General features: G+C 34.1%; 1 protein-coding gene across 17 annotated transcripts in view; it reads left to right on the forward strand.

The window, feature by feature from the left end:
• LOC138304901 (muscle calcium channel subunit alpha-1-like) overlaps positions 1-20,371 on the forward strand; it is a 160,074-nt gene that overhangs the window by 103,199 nt on the left and 36,504 nt on the right. For 13 of the 17 annotated variants that reach the window (XM_069245285.1, XM_069245272.1, XM_069245280.1 and 10 more), the window contains exons 5-12: positions 1,658-1,764; positions 9,541-9,693; positions 12,539-12,735; positions 14,192-14,295; positions 16,056-16,228; positions 18,131-18,212; positions 18,629-18,789; positions 19,952-20,177. In XM_069245285.1, coding sequence (XP_069101386.1) covers positions 1,658-1,764; positions 9,541-9,693; positions 12,539-12,735; positions 14,192-14,295; positions 16,056-16,228; positions 18,131-18,212; positions 18,629-18,789; positions 19,952-20,177 — 1,203 coding nt within the window. Of the gene's footprint in view, positions 1-1,657; positions 1,765-2,779; positions 2,887-9,540; positions 9,694-12,538; positions 12,736-14,191; positions 14,296-16,055; positions 16,229-18,130; positions 18,213-18,628; positions 18,790-19,951; positions 20,178-20,371 lie in introns of all 17 variants that reach the window. The other 4 variants (XM_069245273.1, XM_069245289.1, XM_069245277.1 and 1 more) reach the window with 3 other exon arrangements.

The raw sequence follows: 20,371 nt of genomic DNA on the forward strand, positions 1-20,371 counted from the left end.
TCTTTTGGAATATTAGGATGTACTTTGTTAGTTTGGTTCCTAGAATATATTTTTTTTTAAAGTATTTTAAACAGTTATAGTTTTCTCTGGTGTCTTTTTGAACATCAAGATGTTCCATGTTGGTGTCTAGAATAATTTGAGTATTTTGAATAGTTATATTTCTATCTGCCATAGGTTAATTGGTGTCAGAGACATTGGTTTGTGTTTCTAAGTTGTATGAAATGGTAAATAAATGCTTCTAGAGTTTGTATGTCCTAAGAAATAATTTTGTTAGTTTGTGCCGTCATAGCCTGCATTTCATTATATTTGTCATGATGAAGCTGAAAATAATTTCATAGCTTTACAAACATCTGATTATTTTTTTATATAATTATAAAAAATTTTAAACAGCATAGTAATAAGGTTGTGCGTTTCTGTGAACAACTGATGGCATGAATTCTTGTGAACACCTCCACATGTCTGTCGTATTGATGTAAGACCTTGTCAACACCAAGTATCTGTCACCTCACCTTGTGGTAGACACCGTAACCTCAATATTGTCCCCAACTGTTTGTCTCATTTATTGGTATATGATCTGATAAACACTGTTATGTATTTGTCTCCGAATTACAGGTTTGTGATATTTTGAACATTTTTATGTATTTGTCTCCAACTTGTAGGTTTGCGATCTCGTGAACATTCTTAGATGATCATCCCCAACTACTGGTTCTTGAAACTCATTCACCCCTGAAAACACATTTGAACTTTTCCAATTCAAAGGCTAGGAAAGTTCATTATGAATTTTCAGGGGCCAATGGGTATCCTGTAAAAATTGTGAAATATTTTCCAACAGCACATTGTGTTTCCGTCATGTTGTTCTCCCTAGTAATCCTTACAACTACATATTGTTTTCTCTAGTTCGTTCCGTGGTATATATGGTAGTAGTGACAGATGTAGAAGAGTTAATTCCATTTGGCTTTGCCACTGATGGTGTTGTGTACAGACAGCTAGGCAAGATAAAATCAATAAAATCGGCTTAACACCTTCATTAGACAAAGAGATAACACTAACATAGTTAAACTGATCTACTACTACTTTCCATCGGGCCATAATCGTACAATTGTCTTCATGGTCAAGAATTTGTAATTTTTTTTGTTTTGTTTGTATTCTGCCAATATTAAAGCTGTCAATTCTCATCATAGGCATGAAAGTTAATTATTTTATATGTCTTGCAGAAACAATAAAAACTAACTGCTTACTAATTGAATTTTGTTATTTGAAATATCTTGATGACATTTACAGGGGTGTGAAATTGTGCTCACATGATAATTTCATGCATTATTTAGCATGATCTTCATGTGTGTGAGATAGTTGTTGTCAAGTATAGAGCTTGTTCATATGCTGTGAAATGTACAATGATTAAGATGTTTTACTTCTGGCATATTCCTCCCTTTGTCTGTTTGTCCTTTTGCTTTTCAGTGTTTTCTGTTTTTCTTTCCAGAACTACAGTAGTTCAAGGTCAAAGCCAATGACCTTGTACTATTTTCTCATTACTTTATACATATATATGCTACATTTCTTTGTATCATTCTTATTTATGAAATTATTGTTTTATTATTTCTATATATGTATGTGTATCAACAATTGTTGTCATTTAATGTATATGTTTCATTTTCAGTATTATAAGTACAATTCTCAGTTGGTTAAACATTCATGGGTTCGATGTCAAAGCCCTCCGAGCATTTAGGGTCTTGCGACCTTTGCGATTGGTGTCGAGGGCCCCTAGTAAGTACTGGGAATGCATTAGTGACCTAACTGGACTTGGTGTGCTTTGTCTATCTAACCAGCATCCAGCATCTTGGGACTCAATCAAATGGCTGTGTCATAAACACTCGAATCCGTTCTTGGGTCCACCGACCTTTCTATTGCAGTAACCATTTTAACCTTTGCAAGAACGGTTTCAGCTGACTGTGGATTTGCGCAGTAGCCAAGGTGAAGGTCAGCTGTTCTGTACAATACCAGATCCCACTGACGGCTGAAGCTGTAGCTTGTGCTTCTGGTTTAGATGGTTGATGTAAAAGAGATGTCTAGATATTTTTTTTGCACTTGTATACCAATATGTTGTGAGTACAAAAGTTGCGAAGAAGTTTTTATGTTTTATTTAGGTATATTCTTGTGTTATGATGCAGCCTTGTGTTTTCCGTAACCTGTTTGAGGGAGTCAAACTTTCAAAGCAGATATCACTTGTACAGCAACATCTTTTGATATTTGGTTATATGCTTTGAAGGTTTAGTCCCATACGTTTTAATAAAAGGGGTTTTTGTAGATTTAGCCTATTGAAACAAGACAATTAATTTACAGCATGCCATCACAAAATAAAAACAACAACTAAAAAAACAAGAAAATATGATAGCTAAGTGTGAACAGAAGGAGGTTGAGGTACGAGACGGAGTGTGGAGGAAGATTTGGTCCTTCCTTCCACGTCTCCGGACACGATCGTCGTTCTACCCCTCCTTTCACACTACATGAATGCTGTGTCGGATGTGTGTTCATCAAACAACAAACTTTGGATTTTTGTACATGGTAATGCTGACTCTGCTGTAGCCAGATCACACATCACTGAATATGTCTCTTAAACAAATTGTCTGGTAAAACCAAGATGGCCGTGCCATAATCTTGTTTGATGAGCATATATCGACCAAGTTAACCGGTTGGTTTGATATTTGCATGGACATTTTTTGGGTGGAAGATGCATACAAAAGGGTTTTGATAAAGAATTTTGCATTTTTATTGTTTGCAGTGTGATAAGTACTGTTCTGTCGACTATGAACATCAATAATTTTGATGTGAAAGCCCTGCGTGCATTCAGGGTTTTGCGACCATTACGGCTTGTATCCGGTGTACCCAGTAAGTACTAATCCCTCGGTCTTTACATCACTGTCGTCTGTGGCTCTCACCAATTTGGAATGACAACTTTCTTACTGGTGTTCAATTGTCTATGTCAGGTGGTTTAGGTTTCCTCTCCATAGAGGACTGCCTCATGGCCACAGGGAGGGATGCACACCTCCGAATTATTCCAATCACCATAAAGACTCAAATAGCACAAGCTGGACACCATGGAAAATGGTTATTCAAAAACATGGACCTTTATTTTTTTTTCATTTTTTTGTACCTTATTTCTGAGCACAGTGTTTGCTTTTCCTATCATTTTAGACTGTTTTTTAGGTAGCGTGATGTTTTTGATGGTTTCTTTGTCTTTCTTTATATCCTTTGTTCTCAGTGTGATCAATATTTACACATACCTCCATTCGACCTTCACTCCATGATTTATTTGATAAAGAATATGCTAGATACCTGGTAGTGATTACATCGCAAATGCGGAAAGTTTTGAATAAGTGTTCTTGTCTGAAGATTTGCCCTTAGATGGTCCAGCATTACAATTTGGTTCGAAATACTGTTATTTTTCAATTGAAAGTCATATAAAAATTAGGTTCAACATTTAATTTTCAAGGTCAATAATTATTCTTTCTAGATGAAGCTAGACTACAATAGAATATTGGTTTGGAGTTGATTTTAATTGATATCTTAAGTGGTACATTAGTCTGAACATTATCCTTACACACAGGAAGGTGAATAGTGGATACCACAGCAGTCATACTTATCCCTCCCTTCTACTCATAGTTATTGAACAAAACCCCAATATTGGAGTCTTTCAATTTCATAGGTGAGACTTTGACTAAACAATATGGGTAAATTATACATAGTGACTTCAACAGTTCTTATGATTATAGGCATTGTGATTCAAATAAGTGTGTTTTGAAAACCAGTTTAGGCAACCTGGTGTCTGAAACAAAAAAGCTGCACTAATTTGAAAATCATTTTAAAAAGCTGTACTTTATGGACAGCTAATTTTAAAACCATTATTAATCAGTCAAGTTGTTATTATGACAAATATCTATTATCAAAATAGTTTGTTAGGAAATGTTGTTGCCTTCTTTGGTCTAATAATAAATTAAAGACATTTTTGTAAGGACAGAATTGACGAAAACGCCATTGCACAATCCCTTACCTGTATACTGCATGTTGGCTGTCACATCGTTTATTTTACAGGTTGCTTACAAGTGTAAACCTCTCCTTTATCGAAAATCAGTTAGTATTTGTGGCAAAATTATAACAATAGTACAAATATTGAAACAAAGTGGAAATAAGACAGTCTTCAAAATTTCTATCCTAAGGTTCATAAGCTTGACCATCCCTTCTTACAAAAAAAGTAAAGACTGAAGATTTTAGCCTCCAGTCACTTTAACAGGTATTATGTGTATTTATATATCAATTATCAAAATCATAGTTATAAATTAACTTTACATATTTTATTCAATACTATTTGTATCTTTAATAGCAATTAGAAAATTTTATCTTTATTTCTATTGAATTATTTTCTAGAAAGTAGGCTGTCTATTTATTCTATATTCCTATTATTTTATTCTTTACTTAAACTGGCTCTCAACTTTGATGTATTTTCAACTATTAATACATTTGTCATCGGGTAAATGTGGATTGGACATCCCGTAAAGTTTCTGTCTCTGGCTCTATCTGTAGTTCATTGATCAGAGGAGAGATTTGTGATGGTGATTTTTGTGCGGTTTTCTTCCCTGTTTTGTCCATCTTTGTTGCACCATACTTCATCCACACCGTCATGGAATCGTCAGCGTGCTAATAATGTTACTTCATATTACAGAGTTACCTCCCTTGCAGGATTATATCGATTGTGACATCATTATTTTGTCAGCGAAATTCCTGTTGTTTTCTCTGAAAAACATGATGTTATGCGATGACGTCACAATCAATACCTACTTGCAGGGACAGATAACTCTTAAATTTGCAAAAACAGACTACATCAAACTAGGAGGATAACACACCTTACAAATAACATCTTGGCAAAATATCTCTCATTCGGGTTTTGTTTGTTTGTTTTTGTTTTACGTCCTAATAAACCCACGGTTATTTAAGGACAGTCCAGGTTATAGTAGGAAATCTGAGTACCTGGAGAAAAACCTCCAACCATACGTCAGTATCTTCCGATGCCCCACATGGGTTTTGAACTCACAACCCAGAATGTCAAGGAAAACCGTAACACTCTAACACTGTGACCTCAATTTTAGCAATTGATGTCTCAGTTATCTATTTATATACAAGACATTACCATAACATACACAAGTTAATTATCATTTTAAACATATTTAAATTAAAGAAATTTGTGAATAGTCATTTAGTACACATTAACGTTTACATACAGTCATTAACTAGTTTGTACACATTTACATAAAAGAAATAATTTAATGCCTATTTTCAACAATATTCAGGAATGATTATCATCAGCACACATTTTGAAAACATTAACCATTCAGCGATAAATTGACATACTAATGCAGGTTAGGGGAAAACAAATTCGAGCAGATTCAGCATATATGTATTTACATTCTGAAACTACGAATTGTCAATTGCCTCTCAGATTTACATTTAGCGTTCCCTTGAGCTTTCAATTAGCACAGCCTATTGCACTTTAGGTTAAGTCGGAAACATTTCTCATGCATACAGGCACATGTACATACAGTTGAAACTGAGGACGAATTACATGATGCAGTTGTAGTAGATCTAGAACTGCTCTAAGGGCATACATTATTATGTCTTTATATAAAGTTGCCCATGAATTTCAGAGGCTTGTTTTGCTTGAGGTATAATTTCAGGGTTTAAATTATTCAGATTTGCCAAAGTTAGATAGAATTACACAAAAAAAATTATCAAGAAAATATATTATACGCACTCTCAATTCTCAGCCTAATAGTACAGGTGTCTGTTGTCATCGATGTCAATGCATCAATCTTGTCCATGGCTATCCTCATAGTCAATTGTATGTACTCTGGGTCCTCAACTGTGCTGCCTTGGAAAAGCATGACTCTTCCACAAAGAGGATGCTCTTCCTGGAAATTCAGTTTTCAATACCACCAAAACTTTACATTCTATTTCTTGACCAAAACAACAAAACAAAAAATATTCATTTTAATATACTCACAAGTTCTATAGACACTCAAGCAAACTCATCACGTCACAATCCATACCTACCTACAAAGGAGATAACTCTGTAATAAGAAAATACAGATTAAATAGCTTAGCTCTTTTACTACAAAATTCTACTTTCACTTCCCCATAGATGCTTCCACCCCCAACCCCAGGAATGGCCTTTGGAGTTAAGACATTTCAATTTACACACAAATCCATCATTTTATATACACACTATGGCATCTGCTAGGAGGTTCTGACCACTTTTAAGTGTCACTTCATTTTTGGTCTTGTTGTGTCTGGTACGATGGTGTCATCAATTCATTAAACAATCCCTCCTTCCACGAGTCCGCTGCAATTCCCGCCCTTTTTGTTTCTTCCTCTTGCTTCTAGCACCTGTTTTTCCATGAAATATTTCCAGAGCTGTGACTTAATGCAATGTAACAAGACCCTTCGACTTACTTTTGGACACCAACCTAACAAATCTGACGATGACTGTTTTTTTAAATTACAAAATGTGATGCCAAGGCCAGGTTTTATGCTACTTCTTGGAGAACGTAAAAATCATTTTGGTTTGTTTCATCGAAATATTGTTATTGTCTGATTTTGGCTTTTTGAAGAAGAAAAAATAAGACTATAGTTTAAATATCAAAGTTGTTTGCGTTATTAATCTGAATTAATCTTTAAATTACAGCTTTAAGAATCAAGGTCAAAGATAAAGGTCAAGAGTCAAGGTCAAAGATAAAGATCATCACTAATCTTGGCGATAATGAATCCTGGTATTCTTAGATGTAACTCTGATAGTAATTGACTGATCTTATTTTGTACACCTCGTATTACATTTTCAAAATTATTTAAGTGACAGAGTGAAGAGTTTATTTCATGGCTTATAGCTTTGATCTTTCATACAGCTAAATATGAATCTTCCTCCCAAAACCTTGATTAAACTATCGAATAAATCTATAGAACTTGACAGACATTGAATGAAGCAGAGGTCACATAATGATTTCACATATACTTTTATCTGTGATGGTACTCTACCACTTTGGTTCAAACTGATCTGGTTATTTCCTCTATGAACAGTTGGGTACTGGAGTGTTCTCATACAGGCGGTGTTTTCTGTATCATTGACCTACAGGTGCTCTGCCTTTTGCCCTGCTCTCATCCATCTGTTTTCACATAGACTTCTCCAAATGTCTTTATCAGCTAGCCACTGACTGTGAACATATTGATGTCTGGCCATTGATATAGCCTGTTTCTGTACTCATCAGTTCTTATCCCTAACCATCTAAGTTTTGGGTTTATCCACAAAATACATGCTCTTAACCATCCTGACTGGATGTGTTGTCTCCCAATTTGATTCTGTTTTCTGTCATCCTTCTTTCTCCTTTATTTTTCCACATGTATTTACAGTTATTTATGGTCTATTCCATGGATGTGTATATTGTAGGATATCCGTATTTAAAATTTAAAAAAAAAAAGACGGTTTTGATATGATGAAACAATAACCCTTTTCTGACTTGTTTTAAATATTATTCAGATCTCCTATGGCCTGGGAAAGATTTGTACATCTCTGTTGCTGTCCCAGCTAAATACATGAAATAGAAATACAGAACTTGCATTATTTATTGGCATTTATTGGTTTTATCAACATTTTTATCTCTAATATTTCTAGATTTCTGATTTTAATATAAGATTGTATTACAAATAAATATTGATCTTTTTTACATTTCTGATTTTGCAGATAAGATTTTATTACAAATAAACATAAAAGTCATGGAAAATTTGTATTTTTACATTGCACGTTTCACATTATGTCAAATCAACATTTCCAGTTTTGACAGTTAACGTGTTCATAAAATGTTTTGAAAAAAGCCATACAGACAATTTTAGGGATGAGGTCTTGTGCATATGCAACAGAACCTGTGATTCGGTTGCTCTATTGCTGAAAGCTGAAGCCCCAAATACCCACATAGTGTTAGGGAATTAAGCGAAAGGATGGTACCATGATTAATGCCCCCAGTAGGATGATTAGGGTGTAGGGAAGTAGGTTTTAGGGTTGTTCATGCTAATATCTACCAATGCCTTACTCGGAAGCATTCTAATTTTTAGTAGTAATGGTGTTTCATTTTTTGTCACTCTTTCCCATTTCATTCGATGTTGTCTTTAATTGCACATGGTAAATGGTTACATATTTGTACCTTGCATGGCATGTTCAGATAATGTTAATCTCCAGTTTTATTGTCATAGTTGATGTCATATCAATGACATTACAAAGCATGTTTATATGCAATGTAACATTATTGTAATCTTGTATTTTTCTCAACATTTAGTGAAAATTCATAGAAATAGTAACTTTCAAGATTTATTAAAGCAAAATTTATTAGATGTATATATTTATATATATATAATGCTTTTTATCACTAACTTTGTCAAAAATTCTCAAAAATGTAACTTTTAATAAAATATTGCTGAAATGTAATATAAGACTTCAAGTGAGGTCCATTAAATAGTATTTGCATGTTCTGTATTGTTATAATGGATGCTTTGAATTTTAATTTTGTATCAAGACAGTAATGAAATCTAGCAAAAAGAAAATCATGCATTAAAAGTATACTTAAGCATTGGTTTTTAATATTTTAAATTTGAAAAGAAAGAAGTTTAGAAAGACAATTTCATCATTGTTTTATTATGACTTTAAAAAAAAAAGAAGATTTTAAAAAATGAAAAATTACAAACAAATTTAGAACAAAGTTCTCCATGATTTGCAGATATACTGTCTTGAAATCCATGTAGGAGCTTTTGTTATAAATGCTTAATGTACACAGGTTGTATATTGGTCTAAACCAAAGTCTTGCTCAGAAAAATTTTTTGTATTATGCTATGTATGACATAATTTCATTTTCTTTCATTTGACAAATAAAAAAACAAGATGATGCCAACATTCCTAAATTCATTCATTCAAGAACAAATCATTTATGAAGTCATTTAGATGAAATGAAATTTTTTAGTATTCAGCATTGAGTATTTCAGGTATTTCATGATTAAGAAACAATTGTTGGAAATAATTTGTGATGAATTTAAAGAAAAAAAAATTGATGGAAATTTTATGGTTATTTGAAATTTTGTATATCAGAGTCTCTAATAGTCTTTGTAGTTGCAGGGTACTTATATAAGCAATGCTTGTATCTATATTTCATATGAGTATTGCATGATATTACTGCATGCTTTCTCACATTTAATGCTTTATTTACTTAATATAGAAATTGCCAAATATTAAGCGCTTTTATTTCTGTATAAATTCAGAACATTTCTTCCTTGTATGTGCATCAAAATAAAATGAAATTTTGATTTCAGTGAAATGTTTAATGGTAACTTTGCTGAAGAAAAAAAGTGTAATATGTCTTTTAATGAATTTATACTAATTTTGCTGATGTAAACTATGAATGTTATGTATATCCATATACTTGCTATCATATCAAAAAATACTTTGTATTACAGGTTTACAAGTGGTTCTCAATGCCATCCTGCGTGCAATGGTGCCTTTGCTACATATCGCCCTACTCGTCATATTTGTTATCATCATATATGCTATCATAGGCTTGGAGCTCTTCTCAGGAACACTTCATTCTACCTGTTTTGATAGAGAATCAGGTAAGACTTGACACAGGTGAAAGCCAGTAGAACATTTTCAATACATAGGTGAAAGCCAGTAGAACATTTTCAATATGCAAATAAAAGCCAGTAGAACATTTTCAATACATAGGTAAAAGCCAGTAGAACATTTTCAATATGCTAGTAAAAGCCAGTAGAACATTTTCAATATGCAAGTAAAAGCCAGCAGAACATTTTCAATATGCAGGTGAAAACCAGAACATTTTCAATACACAGATGAAAGCCAGTGGAGTAGCTACATTCTATAAATTGCTTTGCAATCCATGTGAAATAAGTAAAGTTAAACTTGGGCGGTTTGAGATACTGTCTGTAGGTCAATGTTTTTCTCTGAGATTTTTGACTTTCCTCTTGTTCCAAAAGCTGACATTTCCTCAAATGTACATAAATGTAAAGCAGACATAAAACACATACAAACTAATCCCCGTCGTTATCGTAACCAAGTCTGTTGTCACAAAACATGGTCTACTCTGATTCAGCTAGAAGTTGTAGCATTTAAATACTCAGGAGAACATAGAAATCTTGTCCCTTATAATCAATACTAGGTCTTACACTTCTGTCATTTTCACACCGGCCTTACATAATAAAGACAGTTACAAGTATTGGAACTGATCATCCTACCTCGTACGTACACTCGGCCTTGTTGCACGACGCTAAAGGTTGCATCAGTATTGTACGAGTTCTGCATCGAGTTGAAGAGAAAAAATTGCGTGGAAATCTGCTCTCAGCAAATTGGTAGTTGTCATTCAGAATTAGAGTTTAGCTTACTATTTAATGGGCTCTGTTATGACATGAAGGTTACATGGTTCTGTGTTGAAGTTTTTTTCCCCTTATCAGTTTCTGAAAACTTGTATCAACACAAGGGAAACACATGCATAATTAATGAGAATGTAATACAATCAGATGCTCCCGATGGCTCGTGTCAGCAGCAGTGGTGAGAGAGATTTAGTGGAGTATCGGCATGCCCTTTACAATTTAACATTTGTCTTGGTAGAGATTACAGATCAATTTCTTTAGGGCAAGAGGCCAGGATTTGCGAGTGACACGAGCTGTATAAGAATAGTAAATCGTGATAGTAAGACATGACTTGCTATACAGGTCCACAGGGTTGTAGATGGAATATCACTTCGCTGCAACCTGTTATAGAATATAACCAGGTGCACTTGTGCTGCTGTTTATTAAATAAAAATCCAAATTAAAATATTTAGGTCTAGCCATAAGATTGGAGGGAGGTGGAGTTTATTACAGGGTTTATGTCTCTCATCATTCCTCCGCTGTCCCATACTGTCATCTTGTGTCCGGTCACTATCAGATTTTAGCTTATTTTAAGTGAATTAGGAGATTGCTGGGCAAATTTTGATCAATATTGCTGTAGTTGACAGAAGTCCCCTTTAGCGTAGTACAATGAGAGTGAGAAGTGTTAAACCCCAAAATGTGACAGACATTTTATGTTTACTTCATTGGAATATATTAGTGTCTATAGAATGTAACAGTGAAATCACACTAACACAATTTCTCTAAGAACGAGATTTAATTTGAGTAGACTGTAAATTTGGTACATCTAATGACAGACGAAAGATCCCCAAGGGGATGCTTTGATTGACATGTGAAAGTGAATGTGATATTTTAAAATGCATTATTTTACTGCAGTAAATTCTGAAATTGGGTTAGGAATTAATCTGCTTCCCACACAGATTCATGTCGGACAATGTAGGTCATACATATAGAACTGCACTATGTCAGCCATTGAATTAGACTGTGTCAGCCTTGCAGCACAACAGAACAGTGGACATTTGGAGTTCTCCAAAGCTTTATAATTCTTACGTTAAAGGCTCGATGCTGAAGCTGCTAGGTTAACCACATGCAATATAATTGTGCAGACCCGAAACCCGCGATCCAGTAATGGCTTGAGATTTCCTACCTCGGGCTGGACTAATAATGAGATTGCAACAATGCTCAGTGGATAAGTGGTATTACGGCAGGTAGCTGGAAATTCCTGTTCAGTCAACGGGAAAAAAACAAGCTGTGTTAGAGAGGTCCTGATATATGGGAACTTGTTGTTTATCTGTCGTATTTCCTGTGTCTAGTGCGCTATCGTTGGTGTGTCTGTATCTACTGGGGTACTGTACATTGTGTATATTACACAATATCTCCAGCATCTCTTTCTCTTGGTAGTGCCGAGTTGCTTCTGTTCCATTAAAATAGAGAAACGTTCTGACAAAGGCTGTAGAAAAATGAAATAGACAATTAACAAAATTCGATATTTCACATCAATTATTGAGTTTGGTAATCGACCCCAAGATTCTTTTCTGTTTAGAAGCATAATGAAAATAGTGTTGAAAAATAAATGATACAGTTTAACTTGTCAAATCTAGCCCATGTATAAACTGGATCCCTGTGTATACTGACATTGTATGGCATTTCCCTTATTAATTTATAGTATATCAAACCTGTATAAGCAGGAAACCTGGCTATATCAGTAAAATATGCCGGTCCCGATCTGATTTAAACAAGCTATATTGTAAAACTATTAAAACCATGAACTAATTCACCCCTGATATTTCATAATGTACTGGTTAAGTCTTTGATTTAGAAGGGTCTATATGCATTTTCAGGGCTGGATGAGTTAATCAACGTAGCACATAATGTTCCCGATATCAGTCTCATCCTCTTCAGTCTCAATTTTATAAAGATCTCCAACAGTTATGTCTTCAAGACTTCTTGGCATGTCCATATGTAGCCAGGACAAAAAATAAAAATAAAATCTGAACAAAAACGTTTTGTTAAAACTTCTTATACAATGATCATTTTGTATCTGTACTTGCAGGAGAAATAGCATTTGAATCGCCTCACCCCTGTTCTTCGGACGGTAAGGGGTTCCAATGTGATAATGCCACCCAGGTGTGTCGCAAGTACTGGGCGGGGCCAAACGATGGCATTACGAACTTTGATAACTTTGGTCTAGCCATGTTAACCGTGTTCCAGTGTATAACCCTTGAGGGATGGACCGACGTTATGTATGATGTAAGTATATTCTTTATTTTCTGTAAAAACAGTTTTCTTTAAAAACTTAATTACATTACAGATGAGTCTTAGAGATCTATACTTTCGTTTTATATGCCTGCAACGAAGTTAAGGGGGGTATACTGAAATCGCATTGTCCGTCGGTCTGTAGACACAACTTTGTCCGGCAAACTCCTCTTAAACTACTGGACAGATTTTGATAAAATTTTGTTCACAGACCCTGACATAAAGAGGAGCTGAGTAAACTATATAAGGTTCTGCATTGTCCCCTTTTACTGGAGTTATTACTACATATACCTATGCAGTGGGGGGTTTTAGTCGGCCACTCTAGTTGTGCTCGGTTGCTTTTTGTGCAATCAATTAACTAAAGTTAAAATGAAAATGATTGTTTATATTTTACCTGCAAAACTGTGGTTCTTCATAGAAGGTCTTTTACATTTCAATGAAGAGCTATTGTTTAGAATAACTGATGCTACCTGAATTTGTTCTACCATTTACATTAATAGAAATTACAGGTATATCTTTTTGTGGCATTCATGAAATAATGTTTCCATAAGTTCGTTCTTTTTCACACAAATTATAACAAATACATACAGGGAAACTTGCCTTCCCTCTACATAAAGACCACCTGCTTATCAAGCCCATGTTTTAAGGGTCTCAAATATAATTTATAACACAATGTGACCGCTTTCACTTGTTCCTTCGGTAGACTTTATTGACTGGAAATAGTTTGTTCCTTAATGTTTTATCCAACAACTGTGTAATCATGTCATGAACTGCACAAGGTACTTTGTATCTTCTAGAGTTTTACTGATTAGGTAAAGTTGGCCGAGCATAATTTGTCTCTTCCATTGTATTCTCTGGGGCAGAGTTTGTTATAGGACAGAAACTAGTCTATGGAATTGGCACCCAATTATCACACATAGAAATACCAATACCTAAAAAACTGACGACAGACTTTAACGATGAAGTTCAAATATTTATGATAATTAGAGGAGTCAAGCCTCTTGGTGAAATAACTCGACTTAATTATCAATGAAAAGTTGGGAAAATGGCAGAATAGTTAAATATGTGATGTGTTGATCATAATTAACCTTGAGAATAGCTAATTACTTAAAAGCAGGTAAAGGTATGAGAAATGGTAATGCATGATATATTTGGCTTCAAACATTTATTAATAGAATAGACAAAGACATTAATATAAAGGGTTTCGATGTATCAAAATGACGTAGGTTAAGCATGATTTACTGTCAATCAATCCCACCTTCCTGTGATTATGACATCACATAAATCAAATTGAAATATGACGTCACAATCACCGGAAGGTGGGACTAATCGATCATAGATCGTACTTTACCTATGACATTTCGGCATCTCAAAATGATAATTGACATATTGTTTATCTAAATGTAGTTAATTGTCCAACCAGACTAATGAGTTTTGTTGTATTTTACAGATCAATGATGCAGTGGGCAGTGCTTGGCCATGGACATACTTCATCACATTAATCATCATAGGGTCTTTTTTTGTACTTAACTTAGTTTTAGGTGTTCTTAGTGGGTAAGTATAACCATCTCAGTCTTCTGTTATATCTCCTGGTTCTGACTACTTCAGTGTGTCGTAAAAGTTTAATGCTACATAAAAAAATGTATCAGATGGATCAAGTTTTGTTGCCCTCCCGAGTATGAAATTCTTTAGAAATTATTTGACCCCAATATCTCTGTTAAATGAAAATGTTGTAGTATATTTATATTGTGTGTCGAAATCCCATTAAAAAGTCTGGCTAAGACGTATAAAATTTAAAATGAAACTTAGCATGGTTTAGGGCCATAAAATCTTTATTGTTAGTTTTTCATTTGAAATTCATTTGACATGAAATGAAGTAAAATATAACTGTTGTTCCTAGTGTTAAATGCTTCACTTATGAAGTGAACCAACACTCAAACTGAATCTAGAGTTTCTTCATCATGTCTTTCTGTAGTTGAAATTTAAAGTAACTCCATATTTCCCAAAATTGTGGGTTTGGAATCAACCAGTGGTAATGGGGAAAATTAAGACAAGTACATCAATTCTGCTTCTATTGGATGACTTAAGTGAAACTCAAGACCCAATAGTTCTAATGCTAAAAGTCAATTGCGTATGTCAACAGGATATGGAATAGCTGATGGGCCGATTTGTCTCCCTAGACGATGCTACCCTCGAGCCAATATTGACTAGACCGTTCCTTAATAGTCTTTCTGTGTTGATCAATAATTAAGTGGTCCAAGATTACCATAAGTTTGTCGTGAGCCAACACTAACAGATTACATGATTCCAGATCTGCCTTAAAGATCAACATGTAATGCTATGGCCCCGTATAAACCTTGAATTCTGTTTTCACAAGTACCTGGTGTAGTATTCCTAAGTCCTCTTGTTACCAGGTGCTTGGTTTCCAGGGGTATACGATTGCAACTCTTGTCATTCCAAAGCTGGAATATTATGATCATAACCTTAGTGTCATTGATACAGATCAAACACAATTCAGAACAGCTTCCCTTTTCCTGTGAATGGACACACCTAAGTAGTTACCATATACCCAGTTAATTTTGTTGGTCAAAAATTTGCAATTTTAACAAAAACAAGACATTTTAAAGTTATAAGGTCTGGCTTTAAGGATATATGTGATTCAACCATTTCTCATTATTTCAGGGATCAAGATTTGCAATATTTACAATTTATGGCTATATGTTATTCTATGTTTAGCCCTTGAACAATGACACCAAACTATTGAGTTATCTTCTCTTGGGGATAAATATAACCATTCTAATAATTTATTTTTGAGAAAAATGTATGTTATTTTCTGGTAAAGATTGGTGATATAACTCTAAAAAAAAAAAAAGTTTACATGATAATCCTACCATAAGAGCTAATAGTGAAACGACTCAAGACTCACTTTGTCAATTGCATGGATTCTGAGTGAATCCTTTAAATGATTTTATTCTTTCAATTTCTATGAGATGAAACTCAGTTTTCTTATGGCTCGAGACTAATATGTTTTCCACAGCATATGTCATATTTAGTATCTTACAAAATGCAAGGTTGAGATTAAAAAAAAGATCATTTTACTGAAAGTATAGATAGATTAAATTTAATAATAAATACAGAATTAGTCATGTTAAATATTCTATAAAAGTGACAGAATTTTAATAAAAGGAAGGCAACAAAATATTGATATCCCATAAATAAGCAATTACAATAAATTTGTTAAGAAAAGAACTATAGGCATGCATTTGTTTTCAACATAATTTACATAATAATTTTTTATCTTTTGTGATTATCAGTGAATTTTCTAAGGAGAGAGAAAAAGCCAAATCTAGGGGTGATTTTAAAAAGCTGCGTGAAAAACAGCAGATGGAAGAGGACCTGCGTGGTTACATGGATTGGATCACGCAGGCGGAGGATATCGACCCTGAGAACGAGGAGGAACGAGAAGAAGGTGCTACCCCACGTCACAGTGAGTATCAGAGGTGCCACAACAACGTCAGACAAGTTCAAACCTACCGTCTAAATACAGTAAAAAGTCATTTGACAAGGTCAAACCTACCGTCTAAATACAGTAAAAAGTCATTTGACAAGGTCAAACCTACCGTCTAAATACAGTAAAAAGTCACTTGACAAGGTCAAACCTACCGTCTAAATACAGTAAAAAGCCACTAGACAAGTTCAAACTTACCGTCTAAATACAAAAAAAAGCCACTAGCCAAATTCAAACCTACCATCTAAATACAGTAAAAGATGCACTAGGCAAATTCAAACCTATCGTCTAAATACAGTAAAAAAATCCAGGAGCAAAATACAAATTACAATTTTTGTTAAAAGCTTTATCGGTATGTGTTGGTTATCAGCGATATATGATCTTGATAAATACAGTGAAACTGTCGACAGATGAACACACCTTATAAATGCAGCCAAACTAACCTCAACAACACACTTCATAAAAATGCCTTATTGCAATATAAATTGAAATTCCCAAATTTGACAGACCCACTGTCTACAGGAGTGCCTATTTACTTCTATTTTACATGTATGTAGATGATGTAAGTAGCTGTGGGTATGAGTTTATTGACACGGTCCACTATATTGATGATTAGCACCTGCTGGTAAATGGCAGTTTTGGTAAATAGCCAGGAGTTAATGATATGATGGTAAGCCGTACTAGACCTACACAAAGGTGTATGAGTGTCCAGAACATATTTTTATCAACAACCACTTTCTGTTCAATCCTGAACAACCGCGAAAACTGTAAATGCTTATCTGCTGTGTAAGAGTTACATTTACCATAAAAATTTGACCTTAAACTTGCAGAATTATGAATTTTTGTGTAGAATTGTTAATTGTACATATTACGAGCGAGACTAATTAGATCTCCAAGCCTCTCGAGGTTGCTGTACTTGGTAAGATGGAAGGTCTATTGCTGTCAGTATTGGCACCTCTGACACTGTAAGTGTGGAGTGCAGCTGTTCTCAATCAGCTGGTGTGACCTTGACCTGCATGACCTTGACAACAGTTCCAGGCAATTCAACAGAGAGTGATAGAAGAATTACATAAAATTAACCTTGGCCTGCATGACCTCGGCAACAGGTCTAAGGCAATTATAGGGAAAGTGAAAGTTGATGGAGTTTGTCCTTAGAGTGCATGAAGTTGACCTTGACAATGATATTATCATTTATAAAATTCTTTCTGTTAACTTAAGGAAATGTGGGGGAAAAAAGAAGATAGAGGGGATATGTGAAATTTTGAGTTTATTATCAGTAATTTAACAGAGATATTTACATGGTGTACGTTAAGTTCTGTTTAAAATCATGGAAACGTCTTTTCTGCATGGTTCAGCTGAAGTAAAATTATACAAATTAAAGAGTGATATCTTTCCTGTGGTCTTCTCAGAGTGTCTTCCATCGATACTTCTGCCAGCATGTTTTCAGTGAGCCATTTCTCTCCTCTTGTTATTGATGCGGTCAGACCCTCTTTTGGTATCCTCTCTTCCATGGGTGAAGGATAGATAATGATCAACCATGCATGTCCTCAATTCTCCATTTCTGTTTGGCCATTGAATCGATAAATGTATCACTGATAAGTTATATTAAAAAACATAGTAAATTTTGTTAATCTTTTATAATAGAAGTGAGTTCATGCAAATCAGAGGTACATGAAGATTTAGATGTTTTTCAATATAATAAAATGTTCAACAAGAGACATACATATATACTGGTTCTACGGTCAAAGAACAGTAATTGATGTATCAGTAAATTAACAAAAACATGTATAAAAGATAATGTTCTAGTAATATCAAATGTTAGGTGTTAAGCCAAATCCCTCTTGTATCTTGGATAACTTTCTAATCTGCTATAATTTACAGAAAACCACAGCGATACAGCATCAGTAAAAACAGAAGATGTTGAGAATGGTGAAATAGTACAGTCTGGGTGGCAGAACAAAAGGTAAGCTGTCATACATACAAAATATTTATAAGCATATCCACATATTTGGTCTCTCACAAAGATTTTAAAGTGGTGCTTGTTCTGTCTGCCTGACCTTTGAGTTATCTCCCCTTGCAGATAGGTATGTATCGTGGGGTCGTTATTTTAAAGCATTTATGTTATTTTCTCTTGAAAGAATAATGTAAAGCTCCTATATAAGCATGATGTCACAATCAATACCTACTCACAAGGGCAGATAACTCTGTAATATGCAAACGAAGAATAGACTCTTCCATTAATGTCATTTAACAGAACAAAAACAGATATTTGTATCAATATAGGCAACTTATGGTAAACTGGTCTTCATAAATGCTTTTCTTCTTAGATGTGTTAGTTTTGAATTGTTTGTTTAATTATTATGTTATATATTTTTTCAGCCGACATTTACGTAAATGGAATCGGCGGTGCAGAAGACTTTGTAGAAAGCTAGTAAAATCCAATGCCTTTTACTGGCTAGTTATAGTGGTGGTATTCTTAAACACATGTGTTCTAACGTCAGAGCATTATCAACAGCCACAGTGGTTGGATGATTTCCAATGTAAGTTTTGTATATTTTTTGTCATTTTGTGCATCAGAATTAATACAATTGAATCTTTTCCAAAGTTTTCAAAATAATGTTAAGCCAAATCCCTCTCTTCATCTTGATTGCTATAATTTACAGAAAACCACATACAGCATCAGTAAAAACACATGTTGAGAATGTGAAATAAACAGTCTGGGTGGCAGAACAAAAGGTAAGCTGTCATACATACAAAATATTTATAAGCATATCCACATATTTCGTCTCAAAAATTTTAAAGTGGTGCTTGTTCTGTCTGCCTGACCTTTGAGTTAAATAAATTCGTGAGGTCGTTATTTTAAAGTATTTATGTTATTTTCTCTTGAAAGAATAATGTAAAGCTCCTATATAAGCAGCATGACGTCACAATCAATACCTACTCACAAGGGCAGATAACTCTGTGATATGCAAACGAAGAATAGACTCTTCCATTAATGTCATTTAACAGAACAAAAACAGATATTTGTATCAATATAGGCAACTTATGGTAAACTGGTCTTCATAAATGCTTTTCTTCTTAGATGTGTTAGTTTTGAATTGTTTGTTTAATTATTATGTAATATATTTTTTCAGCCGACATTTACGTAAATGGAATCGGCGGTGCAGAAGACTTTGTAGAAAGCTAGTAAAATCCAATGCCTTTTACTGGCTAGTTATAGTGGTGGTATTCTTAAACACATGTGTTCTAACGTCAGAGCATTATCAACAGCCGCAGTGGTTGGATGATTTCCAATGTAAGTTTTGTATATTTTTTGTCATTTTGTGCATCAGAATTAATACAATTGAATCTTTTCCAAAGTTTTCAAAATAATATATTTTGTCTTCACAAGTGATTGCTTGATATACACAATGTATAAATCGGTATAGGAATCATCAAAAAATTGTAGTTGATTTTGAAGTTTGCCTCTTGTATGGAAATACGTAGTTTTTTATTAACGATTCTGATTTCATTGAGTTCTGATTTCTTTCACATATTGTTATTATATCTTATTGGACACTTATGTCATTTAAGAACTTAATTTATATTCACTTCATCAATCAATTGGATTGATATTGCAGTATTTTATAAAAGTCTATCAAACTATGCTGTATTACTTAGTTGATTAAATTTTCTAACAAATGTTTTTCATCTCTTTTTCAGTTGTGGCCAATTTGTTTTTTGTGGTTTTGTTTTTCCTTGAGATGTTGTTAAAGATGTACAGTCTAGGCTTCCAGGGCTACTTTGTGTCTTTGTTTAACCGCTTCGACTGCTTCGTGGTGGTGTGTAGTATAGTTGAGGTGATCCTTATGGTCACCGATGTCATGCCACCGCTCGGCGTCAGTGTGCTCCGGTGTGCCAGACTTCTACGTGTGTTCAAGGCAACCAGGTATGAACAAAGGGATGGTGTCTTCACTCACTTGAAATAAAAGAGAAAAAAGCAAAAACATTTACATGATGATATGCTGCTCAGGGTTAAGACTTATATATGCAATCCCTCAGATATCTAATACCTTTCACATTGTCAATAAAATGTTTGAATTTGAAATAATATGCTGTTGAATTTCACGAACTCTAACTTTT

The sequence above is a fragment of the Argopecten irradians genome, chromosome 12 (genome assembly GCF_041381155.1).
Source record: "Argopecten irradians isolate NY chromosome 12, Ai_NY, whole genome shotgun sequence".
Taxonomy (NCBI): domain Eukaryota; kingdom Metazoa; phylum Mollusca; class Bivalvia; order Pectinida; family Pectinidae; genus Argopecten; species Argopecten irradians.